The sequence below is a fragment of the Chenopodium album genome, chromosome 12 (genome assembly GCF_948465745.1).
Source record: "Chenopodium album chromosome 12, dcCheAlbu1.1, whole genome shotgun sequence".
NCBI classification, from domain to species: Eukaryota; Viridiplantae; Streptophyta; class Magnoliopsida; order Caryophyllales; family Amaranthaceae; genus Chenopodium; species Chenopodium album.
In genome coordinates, this window is record NC_137845.1 from 53,537,706 (window position 1) to 53,559,527 (window position 21,822).

The 21,822-nt window shown below is 31.5% G+C and overlaps 3 protein-coding genes across 3 annotated transcripts; 1 reads left to right on the forward strand and 2 right to left on the reverse strand.

Moving 5' to 3' along the window:
* Positions 1 to 321: 321 nt before the first annotated feature.
* Positions 322 to 1,611, reverse strand: LOC145571361 (uncharacterized). Its single transcript, XM_081630408.1, has one exon. It carries the CDS (start codon positions 1,609 to 1,611, stop codon positions 322 to 324), a length of 1,290 nt encoding a protein of 429 aa, XP_081486534.1.
* A 7,404-nt stretch (positions 1,612 to 9,015) lies between these two features.
* On the forward strand, positions 9,016 to 15,735 carry LOC145571362 (uncharacterized). The gene is made up of 6 exons (XM_081630409.1): positions 9,016 to 9,090; positions 9,171 to 9,248; positions 10,872 to 11,195; positions 11,278 to 11,472; positions 14,381 to 15,176; positions 15,263 to 15,735. The coding sequence occupies exons 1-6, from the start codon at positions 9,016 to 9,018 to the stop codon at positions 15,733 to 15,735; spliced, it is 1,941 nt and encodes a 646-aa protein (XP_081486535.1).
* A 1,014-nt stretch (positions 15,736 to 16,749) lies between these two features.
* LOC145572629 (CASP-like protein 1E1) lies at positions 16,750 to 19,040 on the reverse strand. The gene is made up of 2 exons (XM_081631587.1): positions 18,710 to 19,040; positions 16,750 to 17,280 (listed from the first exon to the last, which is right to left on the reverse strand). Exons 1-2 carry the CDS (start codon positions 18,949 to 18,951, stop codon positions 16,947 to 16,949), a joined length of 576 nt encoding a protein of 191 aa, XP_081487713.1. The 5' UTR covers positions 18,952 to 19,040; the 3' UTR covers positions 16,750 to 16,946.
* Positions 19,041 to 21,822: the final 2,782 nt, after the last annotated feature.

Genomic DNA, 21,822 nt, shown 5'->3' on the forward strand with positions numbered 1-21,822 from the left:
TACACCAAAAGGGAGAAAAAGTAGTCAGGGTAGCAAAAAAAAAAAAAAAAAAGATATCAAATCATAAATAAAACAAAAGCATGGAGTAAGAAACATTACTTTCCGCCATTATAAGAGTGTACACTTATATATATTTTTGTTTTTTTTTTGTGTTAGTAGTTGTAAATTATTTTTTGATTCAATTAATTTTCATTATAACCATGGACAATCAAGGTGAAAAAAAAAGTAACATAGGATAAATAATTTGAATTGAAAATATATATGACACTCACAATAATATTTTATATAGCATATTAAGGCCACCAAAGATGTTCGATTACTCTAGGAATGTTCCATCCTCGCAATGATTACCATCACCATGTTCTTCTCCATGCTGCATATAGTAAAAGTAAAGTCAGAAATGGTAGACACTAAAGCTGCTCGCATGTCAAATCTTTCATTAGTTGAAGCATCATATGTCTCCAGCCCAAATTCCCACAAATCTTTAAGATCTTTTATCAATGGTTGTAGATAAATATCAATATCATTGCAAGGAGATAAAGGGCCAGGAATAAGTAATGCTAGCTTCAAATACTCGTGCTTCATGAGCATCCATGGAGGCAAATTATAATTTATCAAAATCACTGGCCATGTACTATGTACAATGCTCATTGTGTGAAATGGGTTAAATCCATCAGTGGCTAACCCTAGCCTCACATTACGAGGCTCTTCAGAAAACATTGGATATGACTTGTCAAAGTCTTTCCAAGCTTGACCATCCACTGGATGTTGTAAAAGCCCATCTTTTTCACGTCCATTTACATGCCAAGTCATGTACTTGGCAGTCTCATGGCACATAAATAGTCTCTGCAACCTTTTTTTTATTGGAAAGTACCTTAGAATTTTTGCAGGAATTTTATGAGTCTTTCCTTCCACATTATCCATATCATTTGATTTCCACCTTGGGGTACCACAAACATGACAACTTGTTGCATTTTCATTTTCCTCCCAATACAACATACAATCATTAGGGCATGCATCAATCTTAGTATAGTCTAGCCCTAAAACTTTTAAAGAGTTCTTTGCTTCATTAAAAGAAGAAGGCAGCTTTGCATCATCAGGTAGAGCATCCTTAAATAGTTCTAACAAAGCACTAAATGCGACATTGGTGAGCTTAAAATCGTACTTATAAACAAACAGAAGAATTGTAAAGGCAAGTTTGGTAAACTTTTTACAGCCTGTGTACAACTCTTGCTGGCCTTCTTCAACAAGCTTTAAAAATTTCTTTGCATCTTCATTTGGACCCTCTCTTAAAGTATCTTTCAACAACCCCTCCATGTCATCATTCGGGTCCAAAGATACATTATTGTCAACTATCACATTTTCTCGTTCGTTATCTGTCCATGCTTCTGACAGTATGTCTGTTCTAGGAGCAAACCCGTTGCAAATTACATGTTCTTTAATAACATTTCTAGGATGCCAATAACGGTAGAGACACGTTTCACATGGACAACAAATTTCATCTCCTTGAGACTTCGATGCAAAAGTGTTTTCAATGTATTCATCAACTCCGTGCTCAAATTCATCACTCCATCTAGGAAATGTCCACCACTTTTTATTTCTTTTATCCATTACTCTAATTAGAAAATATGACCAAAAAAAAAGAAGGTTCACTAAGAAACAAATCAAGGAAAAGAGGGAACATTAAAATTAAGCACTCTAACATATCAATAATACCTGAATACTAGTAACAATTTCGTAAGAGCATGTAAGTATGGAAGTTCTGAGTTGTTTTAATGTACTAGTTTAGATCATAGTTTGATAAACAAGTTAATGTCGCAGGTAGAGACACACTTAAGATATCACATTAATATAAAAGTAATCATCATGATTAGTAATATGTATGATTAACACAATGATAAATTGTTCGAGATAGAAATAAAGGAACACAAACCTGCGAGGTGTTGTTCTTTTGATGAGTTTGCACCAGGGACATTCGAAGGGGTGGAAAATAATATTTTTAACACACTCAAAAGATAAAGCTTTTGCAGCAAGAATAATCAAAGGAGTGCAAATTTACAACTTTTCTTGAATTTTGAGGGAGAAAAGTTGAATTTTTCCTATGTAATAAGACCTGTAACATGCAACACACACACACACACAAAAAAATAAAAAAAATAAATCATGGGTAAATAACCAATCAAATACAATGGTTTCAATAAACTAATTTAACAAGGAGAAAGTACAGAGGCTAAAATCCAAGTATAAAGGAGTTGTCTTGTACATGATTGAAGCCACTCAACTAATACACAAGTAGCTCATATGATCATTATGCAAGCTAAATGTAAGAAATTAAAACTTTGTCCCTTATTAATCTGACCTCTATGGGGAAAAAAAGGGATGACGGAGGGAGTAATTTTCAAACACTAACTTCTTAATCATTTAGCTACAAATAATCAATTAATGTAGCTAGTTCCGTGATCATTAAAAAAAATCCATAATAAATTCTTTGTTAAGAAAATTTTTAATGTGAAAATCATTGTAAATTATAATCACACCCATACATTAACTACATATTTGATTTCTTCTTTAAAAAGAGCCTAATAACCCTCATACATCATCTCAAACATTGATTCATGTTGAGACAAAATTAAGAAATAATTCAATGTTGAGGCCACAAAAGCACCACAGAAGAAGTTGTTCTGCCATTCACATGCAAATGAAACCACTCCTATGGCACATATAGCTATATGTACAATGAAACAATATCCACAAGGGCACAACAGAATTACAGAATCAATGTTGAGGCCACAAAAACAGCACAACAGAAACTCACATGCAAATGAAAGCAGATCTTGGCATGTATATTAGAACGAGGAATCTAAGAGATCATTTGCAGTGAGGATTTTAGTTGGTAGGCTTCCCTGAAAAAACAAATTACAGCAAGGAAATTAAGTTTGCTAGAAAGATAATAAAGTCTGTTCCAGATATTTAGACAACTATCAAGATTTTCCACAACCCAATTATCCCTGCATGCACCTGGTGCAATTGGCTTGAGGCTTGCGAGGAAGTGGATCTGACAAAGCATATTAATTTAATACTAAAGGGACATTCTTTCAATTGCCATAACTATTATGAACGAAATTGCTCATATTTGTATATAATTCTGTTCATCCTAGCAAATCTTTTCACTTTGATCATAGTTGTAAAATATTGCAAATTGGATCAAACTGAGAATAGCTGATAGACCTCAAAGATAAAAATGAAAAAAGTGTAATTTAGATTCCTCAAACTCATCAATAAGACTTGTTGGATACATACATACAAACAATTGTAATTTAGATTCCTCCGAAATAGTGCAAATCCTACACTAATTTTACCAAATAAATTACAAATCCACCACTAATTATTTTACCAAAAATAAATAAAAATCCACCACTTTAAGCTCCAATACTTGTAAGATTATATTAAAAATTTAGGATACCATTGAGCCGTGAGTTTCTTTCATATGGGCTTAATAGTTAAAATTTGGTTGTTTCTAACTAAGATCTTTAATTTAATTAGAACAATTAGCTGCAAAAGTTGCTCAAAAAACCACGCAACTTCTACCAACTAGTACTACTTCAGCTTCTAACAAAATACAAGAGGGTACAAATCAAATTAAAGTATAATCCACTAGAAAAAAAAAGATTATTAAATTGTTTAAAATATTTAAGGGTATAAAATTTAGATATTTAGATGAGCATCAACTTCAACAACATAAATTAATTAAAAAAAAAAACACTAGTTGAATTGTACATGCAAATTGGCAAACGAAATAAAGGTTTGAAGAAAATGGGAACCTATAATACTGAAGTAGCATCCTGACAATACTCTTCCAAAGAATTAACTTTGAAAATGGAGAAATGTTGATGTTTAGAGATCTATTTGAGGATGAGTATGATTGAGAATGGAGATGAGTTGAGAACTTGAGACAATAATGAGGTGTTCACACAATTGATTTTTTTGGAAGCTTTGAGAAATAAGGGTTTTGAAAATTGGGGAAAAATAGCGCAGTAGAATTGAGAAATAAGGGTTTTGAAATTTGGGGGAAAAAATAGCGCACAAAAGAAAGCAGAGTGGCGGGTTACTGAATTTTTTTAATAGTAATCTTATTTAATTTTCTTATATTCTTAAATAGGCCTAATGCTACGGTTATTTTACCTACTGTTGCACTAGCCATACCCGTTGCAAAAACCCGTTGCATTATCGTTGATTGTTGCAAAAATCGTTGCATTAGCTCATATCGTTGCTTAAAAACGTTGCATTAGCCTTTGACCGTTGCTAAACACAATTGCATTTGCTCGTTTATGTAATAGTGAATTTATTTTATTATATGCGGTACGATAAATCGATAATACAAAAAATTAATGATAATTAAAAATCGTAATAATTGGCGTGCCTGGCAAGCCAAGTCGTGCCGGGCAGTGCCTGGCCGTGCCACGTGCCGGGCTGGTGGGTCGTGCCGGCGTGCGGACCCACGGGATGACGACCGTGCCGCCCGCCGTGCTCGTGTCGTGCAGTGTCCGTGCCGGCCGGATTTCTATTTTTTTGTTCACGGCACGGCCCACAAGTGAGTCGTCGTGCCGTGCCGGGCCCGTGCCGCCCACGTGCCGGCACGGCCCATACCCACCTTTACCTATAATTTAGCCTTGACCAAACAAGTAACCCCTAACCAAACAAATAACCCTAGAATAAGTAATCCAAGAATAAGTAATCCCTGACTAAATGAATAACCTCCTAAAGTAATCCCTGATCGAACAAATAACATCAGAATAAGTAACTTCTGACCGAACAAGTAACTCATGACCGAACGAGTAACCCCCTATAAGTAACCCCAGACCAAACCCCCATACCAAACTAGTAACACCCTACAAGTAACCCCTGACCAAAATATACCAAACTAGTAACACCCTACAAGTAATTCCTGCCCATGACTAAACCAATAACACCTTATAAGTAACCCCTGTCACACCATGTGGCCAGCTGAATACAGAAATTTGTGTTTATTGTAAATAATCTAGTAAAAAAAAAAATTCAAATAATCCATACTTTTGATTATTATTTTGAAATAATTCAAATTTTAGGACGCATTTATTTTTAGCCTCGCTATAACTAGATGAGCAAAATCCTTGATAGTTTCCATAACTTTTTAAGGGACCGAGAGTGTAAAAAATGAGTTTTTTAATATTATTTGCTTTCCAAATAGACTCAAGATTGAATAAACTTATGGAAATGAAAAATTGATCAATATTGTACGTGAAACTTATCTAAATGGCCAAAATTAAGTATAATAAATAAATAAAAATAAAAATAAATAATAAAAGCATTGCATTCTAACGATCGAGCTGAGTAACACTGGATTAAACACGCGCAGGATAAAAATTACTATACGAGCAGCCTCATAGACTTGCACACTAGATCATCGATCAGAATATTCCATCGATAAAAAGACTTAAATTAAAACAACAACAATAATACATTGTACGTCCAGAAGCAGTATTATATTACACGGAGTATCAAATTATCAACAATATGTCAATTAAAAAAAAAAAATACTTCCTCCGTTACTTTTTAGTTGACACGTTTCTTTAGTCACGTTTGCCACTGTACAAATTAAATCATTAATATCTTTAATTACCGATAAATAAAATTATAAAAAGTTGATATTATGAAAATATACGTTGTGACGAATTTAATAAGATTCCACTTTACTATATTTTTTCTTACATATAAATTACAAAACATGATTAAAGGAAGGTGTGTGAATAGTGATAAAGTCAAAACGTGTCAACTAATTAAAAACGGAGGTAGTAATAAAATACAAGATTTGTATAGTAGTGCAAATACCATAAGCCGACAAAATTAAAGCAGTACAAGTTTGATACTTTGATGCCTTTATAAGAGATGTTGAAAGTATACTGTTATTACGGCTTTCTGATTTGTATTTCATTTTTCAGGGTCCGGCACCACTTAAAAGAGAAACATCATCCCGTCTTATTAGTATTGTCTTGGTCTACCGGGCTGTGGTGCTGGAAGGTCGGACCTTTGACTTAGCGGGTGCAGCGGCACGGGTGCGGACCTTTGACTTAGTCGGTGCAGCGGTACGGGTGCAAGACCAGTCGGTCTCAGAGTCGAAGTCGGAAAACATGGTAGTGGCGACAAAGATAGGGCAGTGATGCATGGCTGGCTTGGCTGTATCAAAATTTTTGTTTGGAATTTGGAAAAGCTTAGTGTTTTAAACTCTCTAAGGAGTCAAATCTATCTATGGTTAGGAAATAATTATTACTTGTATATATTGTTTCAAAAAAAAAAAAAAAAAACACATATATTTGTATATATTTATAGTACATAAAATCGTATTTGGATAACAATTAGTACATAAAATCCTATTTGATATACAATTGTTATCCGCTGCCTACATATTAATTAGCTATTTAGCTTATTCGATCGTTATTTGTATTAGGACTACGACGTCTAAACATTTAAATAATTACTAGATGAAGCCCGTATGCACGGTTTATTTGAATTTTTAAATAATTTTTTTAATATATATATTTATGTGCTAAAATATTTTGATAAAATTCCTAATATTAAAAGATAATATTTTATCTTTAATTAAATTGGGAAATCTCACTCATCAATTTTGTTTCGTATCATTTAAATTATTTAATTCTAAAAGAAATTAATAATCTCTTATTTAATTGGCTAGCACTAAAATTTATTATCGTATATGGCGCGCTGAAAAAATTAAATCTTACGTGACTCTCTAAAAACTCTGGAAAAAACTCTTTATATATATATATATATATATATATATATATATATATATATATATATATATATATATATATAGACTAAAGTTGGTCAGCAAGTTACCTCAGATTTCTTTGTAGTAGTAATATGATAGTATTTAAGAAACAAAATCCAAAGATTTTGTTCAAAAAAATGTGAACTTATTTTATGAAACTTTTTAGTTTCGAAGCTATATTGACTACGAGTAGGTTTTTTTTTTTTTTTTTTTTTTTTTTTTTTTTTGACAAGACTACGACTAGTATTAGTTAGCTGAGTTTTGTTTATAAAAAATCTGATCTTTTATAATGTGATGATATAATTTCATTGTCCAAGGATGATAATTTATTCGAGCCAAGTTCGTAAATTATCATCTTTGGAATGGACCAAAGATATTAATACGTAAGTAAATTATCCAAACATGATTTCATGGGATATCTTTGGTACATGTTGTTGGCCCATCTCTTTGGATGATTATCATATATCCTTGGACATATATGTATTTTTTTTTACACAAGAGTTTTGTTAATATAATTTGGTGGAAAAAAAATAATTTTTTTTTTATAACTTATGTGACTAACACTTAAAAGTCAACGCCGAGTCTCTGGCGTTGACCACCAAGAAAACTCACCCACGTACCCCTTACAAACATAATACAATTTAAAAGGTCCTTTTTCACAACTATTCACTTAAAATGTCCTTTTACAAAAAATCGATCACTTAAAAGGTCATTTTTTACAAATTTCTCTATTTTTTAAATTAAAGGGTTTAGATCTAATAAAGTTACAATTTCGCTATAAATTATTATGGTTTTTTTTTAATTTCTTTAATTTTAAATAAAAATAAGGTCAATTAAATGAATGGACAAGATTGATCTTTAAAAAAAATAAAGTGCCAAAATTAAAAATAAATAGAGTGATCACAATTTTCTAGTAGCCATTGAATAATATTCCTTAATTTTAAACACAGTGTTTGAGTTTATATACTTTAACAATGACAATTGAAATTTATGCAATCATGCATGCACAAACCAAAGGGTAAGAGAAATCTTACACAAAGGCAGAGACATGGCAATCATATCATATAACTAATATATAAAGCTAAACTTTTAGCCAGGCCAAGAGACAGCAACACTTGGCATTCTAACTTTTCGTCAAGGTGTCGCGTCACGTTGGATATATTTAGATAGACTTCATAGGATAAAAAATTAGTTTAGAATTCTATTTTCAATCAAATTTGGATAGAATTTTACGATAAAATTGTTAGTTGAGAGTTTTATTTTCGATAAAATATCAATATTTCATATGTATAAATTAAATTATAATTTTATTCAAAAAAAATATTAGATTATAACTCTCATAAAATACCAATAATATTATTAATCATTTACATGCCTACTACATACTACCTGTTCTGATTGACTGAACTGAGCTGAATTGAGCTTAACTGAACTGAACTGAACTGAACTGAATTGAACTTATTGGAGCTGACCTGAACTGAAAATAATCTGAAGAGAACAGGCCCATACTTTAAATCGTCACAAAAGTACATCAATTCCTAACTAATTTTGTATTAGAGATATATTTTGAAGTTTGACATATAGATTAAAAATTTATCTCAAATTTAATAAACAACCCGGGCGTCGCACGGGGCACAAAACTAGTAACTAATATATAAAATTAAACTTTTAGCCAGGTCACGAGATTGCGACACTTGGGATTCCAACTTTTCGCCAAGTGTCGTACCACATTGGATAGATTTAAATAGACGATAAAAAAAGTTAGTTTAGAATTCTATTTGGATAGAATATTAGGATAAAATTGTTAGCTTAAAGTTTTAGTAACTGTTTGGCCTAGTTTCTACAAGGGTTTCTTTATCTAAGAAATAGAAATTGGGCCAAACAAGGGTTTTTTAAAAAACAGAAACACTTTCTCAAGAAGCCCAAAACAGCTTCTAGAGTGGGCAAAATGAGAAGCATCAATTTTGAGCTTCTCTACATCAGTTTCTCGGGGAGCTATTTTCCCATTTAATGAAACTTTTTGTTGGACAAAAATATCCTTAACATTTCACAAAAAGACCTCTTATATCCCATTAAAAAAAAGAAACCCCTCTTCTCTCTTCTCCTCTCTCATAAACATCAGCTCTTTCTCTCTCCTGAACACACAAACCCCTCAACCCTCAAGGCCAAAAATCATCACCGACGACATGCAATCTGGTCCTCCTAGACCACCGGCGCCACCATTTCGTCCACCCAAGAGGACACAACCAAGCAATAATAAGGTATTAATTTTTTTTATTTATGGAAATTTCTTCTCTTTTGTGGGTAGAACCCTAATTTCTTTGCATTGATTTTGAAATAGGAGAAAGATATAAATCTCAGTGGTTCTCCTCATCCAAATCATCCCAATATGTCACGAACAAGAAGTTCTGCCAATGAGGTTAGTGAATTTGGTCCAAAATTTAGATATTGAAATTTTCAATTTTGATTCAATTTAGGCGTTTCATTTCAAATTCTGTATTTTCAATTTTGATTCAATTGAGTTGGATGAACTAGGATTAATATGACAAGTGTTTGGGTAGTGCCGTAGTGAATTTCAAATGACATGGTTTTGTTGGATGATTGATTCAAACCAATTATGGCTAGTTGTTGTTGAAGGGTCCATTTTCTGTGAGGATAAATTAATTAGGAGTATGTTGTATGTTGTAAGGTTTGTATTCTCTTAATTTCAAAAGGCAAATTCTGGTGAGATATCTCTTAATACCACACATGCACATTTTGCCCCACAAAGCTAAGGCTGCTGGACAATGGACATGATCAACTCTTAATAATAAGTATGATTTATACTATGTAATCATGTAAGTATGTTTTGTTTTATCTCTTGAGTATGTATAGACATATAATAACCTCGAGAATAGTCCTAAATCTTATTAGAACCTCTACTAATTATTAATGTTTGTGTAAACGTAAATAAATTACTCTTGTCAATTGTTTAATGAGAACTTATCCTTCTTGTAGATCTTGATAGAGTATATATTGAAAATGCATATCAATACTTTATTAATAATTGACGGTGGTGTTGTCTTGATAATCCTTTGGAGGATTAGACTCGTGATGACGGAAATGAGCAAACTTTATAATGTTTAAGATCATCCAAATTTTGTCAAAACTCTGATATCAACTTATGAGTTTTATTCTTGTCAACTAACGGATTAGGGGGGGAAAGTAGTGTTCTATCTTTCAAATTTACATATTTTGGTGTACACATACTAATTAAGTGACTTGTCACAACTAGCTTTGATTTCATACTAGTTACACTAGCATATTTAATTTACATGATTTGTGGTCTTGATTGTAGTATATTGTATATAGTAAATCATATTCCAAATCATTTAAATTAGTAGGCTAAAAAAGCTGAGATTAATGATAAATTTGTTGAGATTCTATCAAAATCAAATGAATTAAAGAAGATTTTATTACTGAGATTATAAACTACTCTGTAGAATCTAATTCTTTAGGCACTTTTGTTTTATTACAATTCTTTACACACTTCATGAACATAGAAGCTAAGGTATATATAGCTAGAGGACAAAAATAAAAAAAAAGTTGAACTTTTGAACACATGTTTACATACACATTTGGTAGAAACCAATAAAGAAGTGGAATAATTTGGCCAGTATAGATATATAGGGATCATTGCCAAAAAAAAAAAAAAAGTTCATGAAAAAGTTGATGGTACGTTATTTTGCTACAATGGTGTAAAGCAGTAATCTTTGGATTTGATTGAAACTATTTTCAATTATCAGGAATTAAAATTTTAAAATGAATAACTCGTTATACAACATCTATACCAAAGATAAATAATGATACACGGATTATAAAGGATCATATTATGTATTATTGTTTTATGATAAATGCTTGTATGTTGTAAGGTTTGTCAATATAATGCTAGTAGAATTTATAAAGTGTGACATTGGGAGGCAGATTGCATTGTTATGTTGTGTGTATGGTTGGTGAAGCTTATGCGTAATGCACAACATTTCATGGCTTTGTTTGTCTTTAGATTAACGAACAAGTAAAGAGGTCAAAAGCAACTTGGTCCGATGAAACAACTAAGATTTTTTGTGAGGTTTGTGCTGAAGAGGTCCATGCAGGGAATAGACCACACACTCATTTTAGCAAAATTGGTTGGAATAATGTGGTTATAAAGTTCCAACAAAGGTCTGGTAAAATGTATGACCAGAAACAATTAAAAAACAAGTGGGAGAAATTAAAAACGGAGTACACTACATGGAAGAATCTCATAAAAAAGGAGACAGGGTTAGGATGGGATCATGAGAAAAATACAATTGTTGCATCCGATCAGTGGTGGGCACTCAAAGAACAGGTGAGCATAACAATAATCTGATTTCTACATTTCCTTTTTCAAGTAGTTAGTTGTAACTAATTACATTTATTTATTTGTATAGGCCAGTCCGGGTGTTGCTAAATTTCGTGAAGCTGGAATCCAAAATTTAACAGAGTTAGAGATCATGTTTGCTAAAATAATCGTTTCTGCTACAACTTCATGGAACCCTTATTCACAAGATGATACTGAAATAGAAGACTCGTCTACCATAGGCAACGAAGAAATAGAAGATGAGGAGCAAGTGGATATTACTATTGTAGACACCCATTTGTGTCTCCCCAAAACCAAACCCAGTGATGAATACCTGTCACGTCAAAACATAATCGAATGAGGTAAAAGTGTGAAAAGTCAAGTGTTGCGGTTAGTTTTTATTAAAATCTCTTTTTCTGTTTTCGAAAACCATTTCTATTTTATAAAAACGTCCAATTCAGTTTATTTTGGTCCATGATAAGGGTCCAATAATGGTGTAGTTGGATGGGGCTTGAAAAGACCTTTCCAACGATATATTATAAGCCCAATTCCGATGAATAATGAGGAAGTTATGGCCAAAATACTAAACTGGGCCCAAACCGGATTTTACCTACGACCCAATGATCATGAGGAGGGTCCAAAGGTTTAATCCTATTCCTAAACTAATTAGGATTGATTAGAATCTTCTATAAGTTTCTAAAATATCTTAATTATCCTTTTTTGAAAAGATAAGATCATGGAATTTGATTTGAATATAAACTTTCCTTTTTTAAAACTTTCCTAATTCTATTCGGATTTAAAGATGTTCAAAGATAGTCAGATATTATTTTCGTGCCTCATATTTTTTATCCAAATTTTATATGGTTGGATAGATCTTGAAATTATCTTTCCAATGATATATTATAATAAAAATCCGAGCTATAACGAAAAAGATATTAAAGATATACGAAACTCTATCCAAAACTGACACCCTTTCACTATTTCGTCCATATCTTTTTATCTACAAAAGATTTTAATCTGATTCCAATTGCATTAGAAAGTAGACTTCAAGAGCTTTCCAACGACATATTATATGACTTATTTGGACTTCTAGATCAAAAGATATGATTAAAACAAAATCCGCAAAAAACTGTCTTGTCGCGAAACGACAGTTTTGTCGCCTCGCGACAGACTCTGTCGCCTAGCGACAAGATAAATCTTTGGCGACAAGGTCGGTTTGATTAGCGACAGAGTGGAGTTTTATTCCTTATCAAATTCTATGATTTTCCGGACTGTTTTCTTATAAATAGGGTCCGAACCTCTGTTTTTATTCATCAACTTTCATCAACAATCAATTCACAATCATCAATTCTCATCAACTTTCATTAATTCTCTCTATTTTCTCTCTTAAGCAATATATGCTTTCTCTCTCTCTCTTTTTCTAAACTACCTTTTTACAAACAATATTCCGCATACATTAGACTTAGAGTCTCTTAGCCAAGTTCGAAGTTGCCTTCGCCCTAGACGTGAAAGGTTTGATATTTCTGAGGGTTTGGTCCAAAACTAGTCTAAACTTTATTTAATTTGATTTTAATTTAATTCTTTAATTATTCTCTATTATTTTCATTGAAGTTTACTAACTTGTGTATTTTGTTATTAGAAAGAGGTACGAGGCTTCAAAGTATGTAATCTTATTACTCTCTTTCAATGTAGAAAGCATGTTTATTAATGTTTATGATTCCTAGTATCATGTTAGGATGCTTTTAATGCTTCCTAGTATCATGTTAGGATGTTTTTTATGCTTTCTAGAATCATGTTTAGGGTGCCTTTATTCTTTCTAATATTATCATGTTAGTACCATGTTAGGTGAAAGCTTTGATCTTTATTGTTTAGTGACATGCTAGGGTTTGTTATTAATCTTGTTAGTATCATGCCTAGGATCTTGCTATTATTATTAAGCTTTATTATGCCTTATCATGCTGTTATCATCATCGTTATTATTTATTCTTTATTATTATGTTGCTTGATATTATTTATATTTTTATTGTTATTGCTTGATCACGCCTTTTATGCAGGTTTAAAGGGAATTTGTACTTGAAATCACGCTTAATAAGATAATTAATAATTTGGTTTAGGCTAATGTGATTTTAACTCAAGTGATCGCCAATAATAGTCTTATTTGTGCATTAATATTCAACCAACATAGATAAACAGGGTAGGATTAATATAATGTTTGTATGTTATTCGAAAAGCGCGCATGAATACGAGCAGAACAAAGTAGAGGCCTATTTTTATAGGGCGGTTCCTTTCTTTTGTAGATTGGATTCGTACCCTCATCCCCGGACCCTGTTTGGTTCAAGACCTTATGGAGTAGTTGACGGTCCTTTGGATTGTCTTTTGGGTACAAGTTCCTTAAAACTTGTTGGCGACTCTTTTTGCTCTTTGTCTTTCCCTTTGGAACGCCACCGTACTTTAGTGTATGATCACAGTGGGGTTCAAGTTTGGGGTTATCATAATGCTTGAAATATTCCCTACAACTATGGATGGTAGTATTAATGAAACAGTATCTCAACAACTTGAAAGTGAAAGCATTGACAAGACCAAAGTCAATACAACATCGGAAGAAAGAGGAAAAAAAAAACACAAAAAGGAAAGAAATCTAAAGTTAGCACAGCTAAGCTCATGCAAAATGAGCTAAAACGTATTGTTGGTGCGATGGAGAATTTTTCTCAATCTAGTGCTACTGTAACTTCAAAAAGAACTGACTTCCTGGTTGTAGCATTGGAGAGTGTCTAACATTGCTTGCTACAACACCAGGGGTTGAATTAGGAAGTGAGCTTTATATGTTAGGAACTCGTTTATTTGTGAAACGAGAATATAGAGAGATGTTTGTTGGTATTCCTGATGAAAATATACGGAGTGTTTGGCTTGAGCAAGAATTGGAAAGGGAGAAAAAAGCTTCTCAACGTTAATTTTTTTTTTATTTGTTATGAAACATTGTATTTATGATTTTATTGCTACTCTCTTTAATTACCGTGTTGTAACAGACTAACTTTCTTATTTATATCAGTTATTTTGATTTTCTTAGTATTTGTTATATATCATTATCATTATACTTTCTTGAGTAATATTAGCTTTTTATAGTTGCTTTGTTATATAAGGTTAACTTTAAAGTAAACAATTTTAATTGGTTCCTTGTTTTTTTTTATAATCAGATTAGTTCAAATGGAAGTGCTTATGATGATGTAATGGATGAATCCTCCTCCGAAGAAGAAGACGATGAAGAGTTAGTACTTCAAGAACAACTGAGGGGTAAACAAATGATGTTATATGCTGCCACAGGGGTAACGATACTTACCAAATACTATCTTAAATATTTATGTAAACAACCTACTAGGATTTCGTTATGTTCTGGATGGCAATGGTTGCAAGAGGTTTTATCTACACCAGGTGAAAGTTATAGGATATTAAGAATGGAACCCCATGTGTTTTATAGTCTTGCAAAATTATTAGTGGATAAATATGGATTAAAGTCAACTAGAACCATGCCTGTTGAAGAAGCACTCGGAATATTCATATATTTATGTGCACAATTTCAATCTAATCGTAATATGCAAAATCGCTTTAAACATTCTGGTGAAACGATAAGTAGAAAATTCAATGAAGTTCTTGAAGCAATGACAAGATTTTCTAAAGATATTGTAAGACCTTCTGATCCAAACTTCAAGGAGGTTCCAACCAAGATACGAAATAATTATAAATATTGGCCACATTTCAAGGATTGTATTGGTGCCATTGACGGAACTCATATTCCATGTGTTGTTTCGGAGGAGGATAAAATCCCTTACATAGGGCGCAAAGGTATCCCTACACAAAATGTGTTAGCAATTTGTGACTTTGACATGTTATTTACATATTTTGTTGCTGGATGGCCGGGATCTGTTCATGATAATCGAATATTAAAGGATGCAATGGAAGACCCTAAGAAATATTTCCCTCATCCAACCGAAGGTATATATTTATGAAATTATTATGTGTATAATCGTTACCATTATTATATACTATGGTGTCATTATCTAATATTATACAATGTACAGGAAAATATTATGTTGTTGACGCAGGCTATCCGAATATGAAAGGATTTTTGGCTCCTTTCAAAGGTGAACGATACCATGTTCCTGATTTTCGTCGTTCAACACAACCTCCAAATGGTTTCTATGAAGTCTTTAATTATTCACATTCGTCGTTGAGAAACGTTATAGAGAGAACATTTGGTGTCTGGAAAAAAAGATGGAGGATATTATCAATTATGCCCAGCTTTCCGTTGGAAACTCAAAAGAAACTTGTTGCAGCTACTATGGCTATGCATAACTATATAAGAAGACACGCGCTTGAAGATTTGGAATTTGATAAATGTGATGCAGATCCTTATTATATACCTGAAGTTGAAGGGGATGTGGATATTGGAGGCAACCCGGTAACTACTCTTGAAGAACATGATGGATCAATGGATGATTTTAGTATGGAGTCTATTCGCTACAATATTGCAACTTCTCTAATGAGTCGTTGATTGTAACATTATTGGATCTTTTATTAGGAATAATTATATTAGACATTATGTTTGTAATTATGAACGTATGAAACTTTTGGATATGAATTATTAATATGAAATTTAAAAATCTAAGTATTTAGACTTATGAAATGTTCAAAATTGTAAATTAAAATTTTATCTTACAAGCAATTATAAACAATTTGCTAACCAAAATTAAAAAAATAATAATAAAAAAAAAAACTACTATTAACAACAATGTACAAGAACTTAATACTAGTTTATTCTCCCAAATAATTTTTTTTTTAAAAAAAAAACCTGATATGGGCCAAACAAGGTAAAATAGTTTCTCAATCTAAGAATCACTTCTAATTTTTGATGGGCCAAACAAATTTGTTTCTTACAAGTGTTTCCCTAGAAATAGTTTCTGGAAAACTACTTCTGGGAAACAGAAGATGTTTTTCGGAAGCTTGGCCAAACAAACCCTTATTATCGATAAAATATCAATATTTTCAGATGTACAAATTGAATTATAATTTTATTCAAAAAAAATTATTAGATTATAATTCTCAAAAATTATCATATAAATTTATTTTTTATATCATAATATTTTTTGGAGCGAAAGTAGTTCAAAGCGTAAAACATCCATTTATAATATATACTAATCGGTTAAAATTATATACTTCACAATCTAATAAAGTGGAGACATGTCAATTAGGGTTGGGTCATGAATCATCTCAAGTTGGGTCACTTCAGGTTACGAGTCAACAAATGTTCAACCCTTGCTTTGAACATTTATTTTAATTAGTTTATTTTTTGCTAATTTTTTTTTTAATTTTTTTAATGTATTAAATCGAATATTTTCACCAACATTATTATTAGTCATTGCATGCCTGTTAGATAACAAATCGTCAGAAAAGCACATCAATTCCTAACTAATTTTGTACCAATGATATATTTTAAAATTTAACATATATATTATAAATTTATCTTAAAATTCAATAAATAACCCGGATATCGCACGGGGCAGAAAACTAGTAAAATTATAAATCTAAACTTAACACAATTTAAAGATATTCCACCATACAGTGATCTTGTCGTTATCCATGTTTGAATACATGACCCTTTGTACCAAAACAAATGTGTTTGATGATAGAGTGCAAAACGGAATTGAAACTCTATTTAATATTACAATAAACTAGTGAAATTACAAGCATTTAAATGTACAACATTTAGGCTCTCTTTTGGATCTTTGAAGCTGTGAGAATTACTAACAAAAGAAGTATTATTGCCCCTAATAAAGAGAGGACAACCGAAGCTGCAACTTGGTGACAAAACTTATCATACACATTACAAACTTTGTTCCATTGTAAATGTGTGTTTCCTTTTAAACCGATAACTCCGATTGCACTCGTTCCTCCAATGCTTGAAAACAACAATGCTACCGTAATCAAATCCACAACCAAGATCATCATCAAGCGCGAACCACCTTTTCCACTTCCTAATGTAAGAGCTAGTGATACCGCCGCGAATACACTGGCGATAGAGTTTGCCACCACAGAGTACCTGTTGTGAAGAGCATGTCTTGAAGATCATTTATTTGAACTATCACGAGTATATAAAAAAAAATAAAACACAAAACAAAACAAAACAAAATTTGTTTACAACTACTTATTTATGATTTATGAAGTATGTTGTATGTTAAACGTTACGTTTTTGTATTATTGGACATTAAAGCGTGTTGTATTTTAATTTATTTTATAAAAAAACGTTCATAGAGATCGTCATAATCCCCATACTTTTATTGATGTGTGTTTTAGGAATTTGGATATATCTCCAAATAATTCTAGTGTACTTGATTGATTAATCATTTAATCATAATTTTGCAGCTTTCTTAAAAAAAAAATAATAAAAAAAAAAATAAAAAAAATAAAATCATAATTTTGCAGCTAATGAGGCAAGACTTGTAACGGAGAGATAAAAGAATTAAATGGGCCGAAAGAGAGATGGACCACACACACCTAAACATATTTATGTTCAAAGAGCCAAACACACCTAAATATATTTATGACAGAAAAGCCCAAGGTAGATAATTAGATTATATGCCCCTTTGCAAAAATGATTTAGAATGATTAGTTACGCAATGCATAAACAACAAAATAAATACAGTAATCATATGAAATGATTCAATAAACATTTAAAATTAATTACTTTTAAATAGCTAAGGGTGTATCTTGTTCCCCGTCAAAAGGAAAAAATTAAAAAATTAAAAATAAAAAAAAGGTGTATCTTGTTCATCTTATAACCAAATAATCAATCATGTCTAATAAGAGTCGATTAGAAGTCTGTTAGATTAAGAGCCTGTTCTGATTTAGTGAAATGAGATAAATTGAACTGAATTGAATTGTTTATGAGAGAAGGAAATTAGGAACTGAACTGAACTGAGCTGATTGGAGCTGAAATAAACTGAAATTAAGCTGAAGAGAATAGGCCTTAAGTTCATCGATATGGCCTTATAAGTTATGGTTTATAATATAAACAATTTGAATATGGTCATTGACAACATTATTAAAAAAATAAAAATAAAAAAAATAAAAAAAATAAAAACAATAGCAACTTTTTTTAGTGCAACGCTTTTAAAATTCGATCGTTATTTTAAATGCAATAATTATATAAGTGACAGTAATTTTGTGCACTATTTTATTATATTTTCCCTTACCTATGATATTCATTTTTACTTTAAATTTCCCAACAAATCCCATTGTCTTATTATCTTAACAAATTCAACTCCAATGCTAGTCTTCCGTGAGAGTCAAATGTTGCACTTTTAAAACGGAGAATTCTATTTATATATAAGTTCCATAATCAGATATTTTGATTTTAAACACACTTCAACAAACTGATGAGCATTTAAAATTAGGTAATTTAATGAAAATTAAAAGCTATAATTCATGTAATTATGCATGCACAAACCAAAGGGTAAGAAAAATCTTACACAAAAGCAGAGACATGACTGAATTTAGCCATGACAGGCAAATTGAGAGCCGGAAGATTAGGAAAAATTTTAATAGGAACAATCTTAGTTTGTTTGTCCAACCCTAACAAAATGGCAGCTGCTAGTGTTAGTATTAAGGCCAACACCCTTAACACAAGCTCGAGCCGCCCGGTCTTGGTGGCATGAGTTGTTTCCCACTCCTTGTTCTTTTGCACCCCTCCATTATTGCTTCCAATATCCATAACAACTAGCCTAAGTTTTGCACAAATCAAAGAAAATATTTTTAAGTGTTTTTTTTTAGTTTGATGTCATTTTATAAAGTTGAATGGTGTCCTTAAAATAGTCGAAGAATGGTTGGAATTAGTGAAAAGCAGACTTAGTTGGCGCTGTTAATAAGGCAGTTGGAAAAATCAATTGGGAAAACGGCTCAACAGTGTGTGCATTGAATCACCAAAGAAAAACAAGGTACATACAAGAAATGGGTCTACTATGGTAAATACAAATTGGTTGAGGAAATGGTCTAGTGTTATGTGTGTGTGGGGATAATGGAGGTTGTGATTTTTAATTTTGAATAATAATTTTTTGAATTATTTTACATAATTTACTAGGCTATCCACCATGATTGAACACATAAGTAAAAGCATTATTTATTTATTTGGTGGGTAAAAAGAGCTATCTTATCAATTAAGATGCTCCAATCACGGGTTAAGTCAACCCAGATTATCAAACTAATTAAACACTTTAAAAGTGAAGGGGAATGATAAGGCCAATTAAGGTATCTATCCCATCTTTAAAATGTCTCTAGTAGATATTGAACTCTCCACCTTAAGGTTGGAAGGTTCTTTCCTTACCGCTAAGTCAACACTTAGGACTTGTTTTTTTCTGCTTAATTTCATTTCAGTTCAGTTTCTAATTTTCTTCTCTTATAAATAGTTCAATAAATCAGAACATGCCCTTAGTTATTAAATAAAATTAGTTTTGAATTACATCTGATACGTAATGCTCAATTACACATCTCTTAAAAAATGATAATCATGACGACTCCACCCTAAAAGTTGAAAAATGATTGTCTATTTGTCTTGCAGTTAAACTAGCTAGTAACCTTATGAGTATGTCTGGCAGTCTATGAAGGACAATGTTTGACCACATAACAACCAAGGACATATTTACTAGCTAGTAAATCACCCAATTAATATATAGTAGACTTGAAAGACAATGTTTCTCCTTGACGTAGCACATACAATTAGTACTTCAGAACTTGAGAAATATACCTTCCAACTAACCCCCATTGTCATCTATCATATATCCCCTTTTCACCCTACAATAAAATTTGTTCGTGTGGGGGAAAGAAAAACATTTGTTAGTAATGTAACGATAATCTTATGTCATGATAATGTCCATTGTCCACGTGTCCATGTTAATCTTATGGTAATGTCAATGTTAATTTAAAATCTTTGACCCTACTAATAATTTTTCCTAAAATTGACTTTAGAAAAACAAAAAAAAAATGTTATAGTTTGCACCGTTTAAAATGGCAGTTGGGACTTGGGATCATCACTGAGTGATAAATTAAAATTGTGACTAATATTGAACACTCAAAACTTGAAATTTATGGTACCAATTTCATTAAGATATATGGACTCAAAGTTAACCTATCTTGTACAGTAGTAATTATTAAATTGTCTACAATTTTTTGGTGTATGATTGTGTAATGTGTAATTGGTGGTTGTATGTTAGGTAGATTTACATTAATTAGATTCACTTTGTTGGTGAAGATTTTGATTCAAGTTTTCAAAGTCAAGTTCCTCTTAATTTCTATGACTCTAGGAGATCGATATTCCACCATTAGTAAGACATTTTGCACTTAGGGCCTATTCCGATTTACTAAAAACAGCTGAACTTAACTGAATTGATTGGGGTTGAACTGAACTGAATTGAATTGAACTGAACTGAACTGAGTAGAGCTTAAATGAATTGTTTATGATAGAAGGGAATTAGAAACTGAACTGAATTGAACTAAACTGAACTGATTGGTGCTGAATTGAACTGAATTGAATTGAAATTAAGCTAAACAGAACAGACCCTTAAGGCGGGTGAATTTTTAATTTTTAATCTAAAAGAACTCATCCTCTCTTTTTTTTGTTTAAATTTATTTACTAGATTAACCCCGTGCGATACACGGTTTTAAAATAAGAATTGAATTATAGACTTTTAACACGTACTAAAAGAAAATAACTTCCTCATTTTTCCTAACTAATTTCTAATTAAATATGAATATACAATTCTCGAAAGTGCATAATTTTCATATTTAATTAAGAAATTTCAATTAAATTATATTATTAACTATTGTTAACAACTCGTATATAACTAAGGCAAAAGCTAATGAGCGCCCCCGGGACGTTAGATAAGAGAATTAAAAGTGGAAATATTAGAGAAAAATTAACATTAATTACACCGAACGACGCGTGATTTTGTCATGCATTCCTAACTTAATACCATTTCAACCAATATAATTATTCCTTATCTAACGCCCTGGGGCGCTCGTTAGCAAGGTCCAATAACTAAACAACATAATATGTGTAGAAAACCCAAAATTTAAAATTTAAAAATTCAAATGGACACATTTTCAAAGTTATGTTAAATAGGGTAGCTTAAAAAGGGAAAAAAATATGTCATCATCCTTGCATTTTGGAGGGAAAAAAATTAAATAAAAAAGTGGCACGTAGGCAATGATGACATCAGCGGTTATTATTTTAGTATATACTAGGTTAGCCCCGTGCGATGCACAGTTTTAAAATAAAAAATGAATTATAGACTCTTTAGCACATGTTGAGAGAAAACAATTACTTTCTCTGTCTTCCTAATTACTTTCTAATTAAATATGGAAACACAATTTCCAAAAATTCATTATTTTCATATTTAATTAGGAAAAATCAATTAAACTATATTATTAACTATTTTTAACAACTACTTGTAAATAATTAAATAGCGTATTATGCGTAGAAAACCTAAAATTTAAAATTCAATTTGAATTTAATTTTCAAAACAATGTCAAATAGGGTAGCTCAAAAAGGGATAAAAAAAAACAATAAGACATCATCCTTGCATTTTTG